Genomic DNA, 4481 nt, shown 5'->3' on the forward strand with positions numbered 1-4481 from the left:
CAAATAAATTTAAAAATTAAAACTATAAAGACCACAATGAAATATTTTAAGTTATAAGAACTTGATCCTTATACATGTAACAAATTATTAATTTGATTCCTATATAACGACCAAATTAATAATGAATTGTGATGATAATTTTAATAAATTTTCACGTATATGTGGAATAATTAAGAATCCACCACATCCATATGAAGTCAAATATGTTTTAACTTATTATTATTTTATCTTAAAATAAAACCTATTATTATTTGTGATTAGATGATTAGATCTAGATGATAGATGGTGGCATTACGAATAAATTCAAAATATAAATATGTTAATTAAGCTTATTTGAATAATAGAATTATTTAAAAGGGAGCATTGCTTTTGGAAGGTTCGAAACCATTAGCGTGTGAGATGCATTGCAGGGTGCAAATGGTATTTGATCCAAAACGCGCATATAAATCGGGTACCCCCGTTCTTGTCTCTCCCTCCTATATAAAACCCTTTCATTCCATTTTGCGTTATTGTAGAGCATTCTTCGCCTTTCTCTCTCTTCTTTTTACTCTCTCTCTGTCTCTCTCTACGCTTTCTCGTTCGAGATCCCTCAAGGTAATTTCAAATTCAGCTATCACCTTCTCTTTCTTTTCTGTTCCATCTATCTATGCGAACCCATTCCACCGCTCGTAATTTCATTTCCCTCTTCCATGCTTTGTATTGCATGTGAAATGAATTTTGAGCTTTTTTCGCTGTTCAATTTGGGAACTGCTTCGTTCGTTTTTCTTATATGCTTTGGTTTGTTGCGTTGCGGCTCTTTGAATTTTGATTCGTTCGATCTGAAGGTTTCGGGATCCGGATGCTCAGATCGTCCCCCCTTTTCGCAATCCGCGTTGCGATAATTTTGTGATTTCATTTCCTTTTTCGCGATCTGTTTCGGTTTTCGTGTGATGATTTTGCGGATCGAAATGCGTGCTGCTGTTTTTTTCGTTTGGATTGAGATCTGGCCGAATCCAGTTTCGTAGATTTGATTGTTAATTCACGCATTTAATTAATATTGATATGGCTTGCTGGAAGAAGTGTTTGATTTGTGTTATTTTTTGGGATTATTTTGGCCGAATGGAATGATTTGGTTGAATGTTGCTGAGGTTCAGTTGTGTTAATGTTGAGTGCAATTTGTGAATGTAGGGATCCACTAACTGAAGGAGAAATGGGGTTGACATTCACCAAGCTTTTCAGCCGGCTTTTCGCCAAGAAGGAAATGCGAATTCTGATGGTGGGTCTCGATGCAGCTGGTAAGACCACCATCCTGTACAAGCTCAAACTTGGAGAGATCGTTACCACAATTCCCACCATTGGTAAGTGTTCCTTGATTTTGATTTTGGTTATATATAATTTGTGTGTGTGCGTTTGTAATTTTTTACCTATAGAGTATTAATGTGCCTACATTTTCATTATTGATCCTATTAACACCTTGTAGAACCATTAGTTAAATAACTAATTTTGGAGGTAGTTACACGCTAGTAAGCTTTATGATGAATCATACATTATTGAATCTGTAATGAACATATTATAATTGTTCTCATTAACTATTGATACTACTATAACTAACTACTGGCTCTTGTAAAAAAACAAACAACTTGGTAACTTCTTTCATACTAAAGAGAGATTTCAGGGTTCCTATTTATTTCAAGTATTGTTACATAACTGGGTGAAATTGTAAGATCAGCTGGATGCTGTTACTAACAATTTTATGTTTTCTTATTTTTAATTCCCTTAATTGTTTTAGGGTTCAATGTGGAGACTGTGGAATACAAGAACATTAGTTTCACTGTCTGGGATGTTGGTGGCCAGGACAAGGTTTAAAGTTTGATCTTTATGCATTCTTAGAAATTTCTTGATAAAGCCTTCATGGTGCTGAGTTATTTGTCTTGGAGGTCAGTAGATGAATGCTCATGTTTTCTTTTGCAGATTCGTCCCTTGTGGAGGCACTACTTCCAAAACACACAGGGTCTCATTTTTGTGGTTGACAGCAACGACAGGGACAGAGTTGTTGAGGCCAGAGATGAGTTGCACAGGATGTTGAATGAGGTAATAGTTCATTTAGATTGGTTCTCTTAGGGTCATGATATATATTTTTTTTTGTTTTCATGTCTGTTCATTTTAGATATTCATCTGGCATTTACCCTAAGTTTGGATGTAGAGAAAGAAAATAAGGAGAGCAAATTTTTGAATTTTGAATTATTTTTGTTTGGTTGAAAAGAAAATGAAGGGAAAGAAGAGAGAAAAGTTGACTTCTAAGGGAAAAAAGTTCTATAATTTTCTCCCCAGTTAGATTGGTTCTCTTAGGGTCATGATATATATTTTTTTGTTTTCATGTCTGTTCATTTTAGATATTCATCTGGCATTTACCCTAAGTTTGGATGTAGAGAAAGAAAATAAGGAGAGCAAATATTTGAATTTTGAATTATTTTTGTTTGGTTGAAGAGAAAATGAGGGGAAAGAACAGAGAAAAGTTGACTTCTAAGGGAAAAAAATTCTATAATTTTCTCCCTAGTTCAAATTTCAAAATTTTCTGTCGTTTTCTTTCCACTCATCAAAAGTTTCACTTGCACAGATTGGGTGTATTATCACAGAATTAGATAAAATGATATTAAACTGGTCAGGATATATAGTTTTAAATATCATATTAAATCTAAAAAAAAAATGGAAGGAAAGAACTGTTCCTGCTGAAGCAGTGAGCAATTTTCTCTATCTGCTATTGGTATGACTATGTTGCTGATACTATGCTGTTAATGATGATACATAAGTTTTCAAAGTTGATGTTCTATTGCCCAAAATGGGTGTTTTCCTATTGATGAAAAGGAATTTATAATAGAAAGCCTTTCTTAAAATTACTTAGTTAATTGACTTGCTTTTTGTGGAACTGTAGTGTCTGCAACATTCAAGCACCCTTGGAAGATGAGTTCTTATTGATTTGTCTTTTTGGCTTAATGTTAATAATGACATCATGACCAGAACCATTGATGGTTTTACTTTTGCTTTCTGTTATATTCTTGTGATAAAATGACCTAATTTTTTCTTAAATATTTCAATCTTCTTTTCAGGATGAACTGAGAGATGCAGTATTGCTCGTATTTGCTAACAAACAAGATCTTCCCAATGCAATGAATGCTGCTGAAATTACCGACAAGCTGGGTCTCCACTCTCTCAGACAGCGCCACTGGTAAATATTTTGATCATGACACCCTTCTCCTGAACTGATAGCTATCCTATTGAAATTTAACATGCTTTTGTGTTTCTTTCAGGTACATCCAGAGCACCTGCGCAACCTCTGGGGAGGGTCTTTATGAGGGTTTGGACTGGCTTTCCAACAACATAGCCAACAAGGTTAGCTATTGATTTCTTTCTTGCATTTTATCTTGGGCATTGGACTTTGATTAAAAATGCATGTTATAAGTATGTTGACGTTTTAGTTGATTGGAGATAGTAGTAAAATTGCTCTGTGCATTATACAAGCTGCTTGTGTATATGGGTTCTTTTTTTTATATATATATACCTTAACCCTAAATGTACAATTCTTTTTCTATATAACATTTCTTAGAATTTCTTAGAATGTGGGTTTGAACCTAGCTCAACCTCAAAAGCTAGCTCTTAGGGTGGGGGGTTGGCTCCTACCTATATACTTTACTTGGTCTTATTTCTAGCTGATATGAGACTTAGCTCTTGGGGTGGGGGGTTGCCTCCTACCTATATACCTTTTCATTGCCCTTCTGAGTTTTATAAATTGAAAAAAGGTGAAAGTTTTCTGGAACTGTGCTGATTTTTTTCTTCGTGTGATTATCATTGCAGGCTTGATGCTTTTTGGGAGTCTTCTTGTGGATTGGTGATTCTGGATGCAGGGGTGAATATTATCTAGTTTGTTTTTTTGGTTCTCTCATGAGACAAATTGGCTTTATGTTAATGTTTTCTGGCTTAGGACATCTTGATGGCTAAAATTATAGTAGGAATTTGTTTCATGGGATGTCTAAATACTTTTGAGCTTTTTTTTTTTTTAATTGAGTTTGGATTCAATGTTTATAACTGTAATTGATACCAATCAATGCGCCATCCCATTGAGTTATGTTTTTATTTTGCTAATATTCCTCATGATTATTATTGCATGATACCCAAAAATTGAGAAATCTTTGAATATTTGTAGTGCTCGGTGATACTGCAATATTCATCCTTCGTTGCATAGTGCAACTATGCAACTAGCCAGGCCATTTTTATATTTTTCGACAATCATGTTCCTCTGTTGCTCCACTATAGGATAAAATCGAACACCATAGAACAGAGTAATGTTTCCCAGTTGTCACGCCAAGCAGAATTTCAACAATGGCGTAGATCTGTAGTTAGCTTCAATGGGTGTAACTTCTATCTCACCTTTTAGGGTAAAGGGTTAAAGGCCTTAATAAGGTCTTCACATATGAAGTTGCTCTTCATTTTAACTAAGTTTGTAA

General features: G+C 34.5%; 1 protein-coding gene across 1 annotated transcript; it reads left to right on the top strand.

The window, feature by feature from the left end:
• The first annotated feature begins 444 nt into the window (after positions 1–444).
• Positions 445–4119, top strand: LOC114423143 (ADP-ribosylation factor 2). Its single transcript, XM_028389774.1, has 7 exons — positions 445–594; positions 1168–1337; positions 1769–1839; positions 1951–2070; positions 3087–3205; positions 3288–3369; positions 3832–4119. The coding sequence occupies exons 2-7, from the start codon at positions 1190–1192 to the stop codon at positions 3835–3837; spliced, it is 546 nt and encodes a 181-aa protein (XP_028245575.1). The 5' UTR covers positions 445–594; positions 1168–1189; the 3' UTR covers positions 3838–4119.
• Positions 4120–4481: the final 362 nt, after the last annotated feature.

The sequence above is a fragment of the Glycine soja genome, chromosome 8, assembly GCF_004193775.1.
Source record: "Glycine soja cultivar W05 chromosome 8, ASM419377v2, whole genome shotgun sequence".
In the NCBI taxonomy this organism is placed as follows: Eukaryota; Viridiplantae; Streptophyta; class Magnoliopsida; order Fabales; family Fabaceae; genus Glycine; species Glycine soja.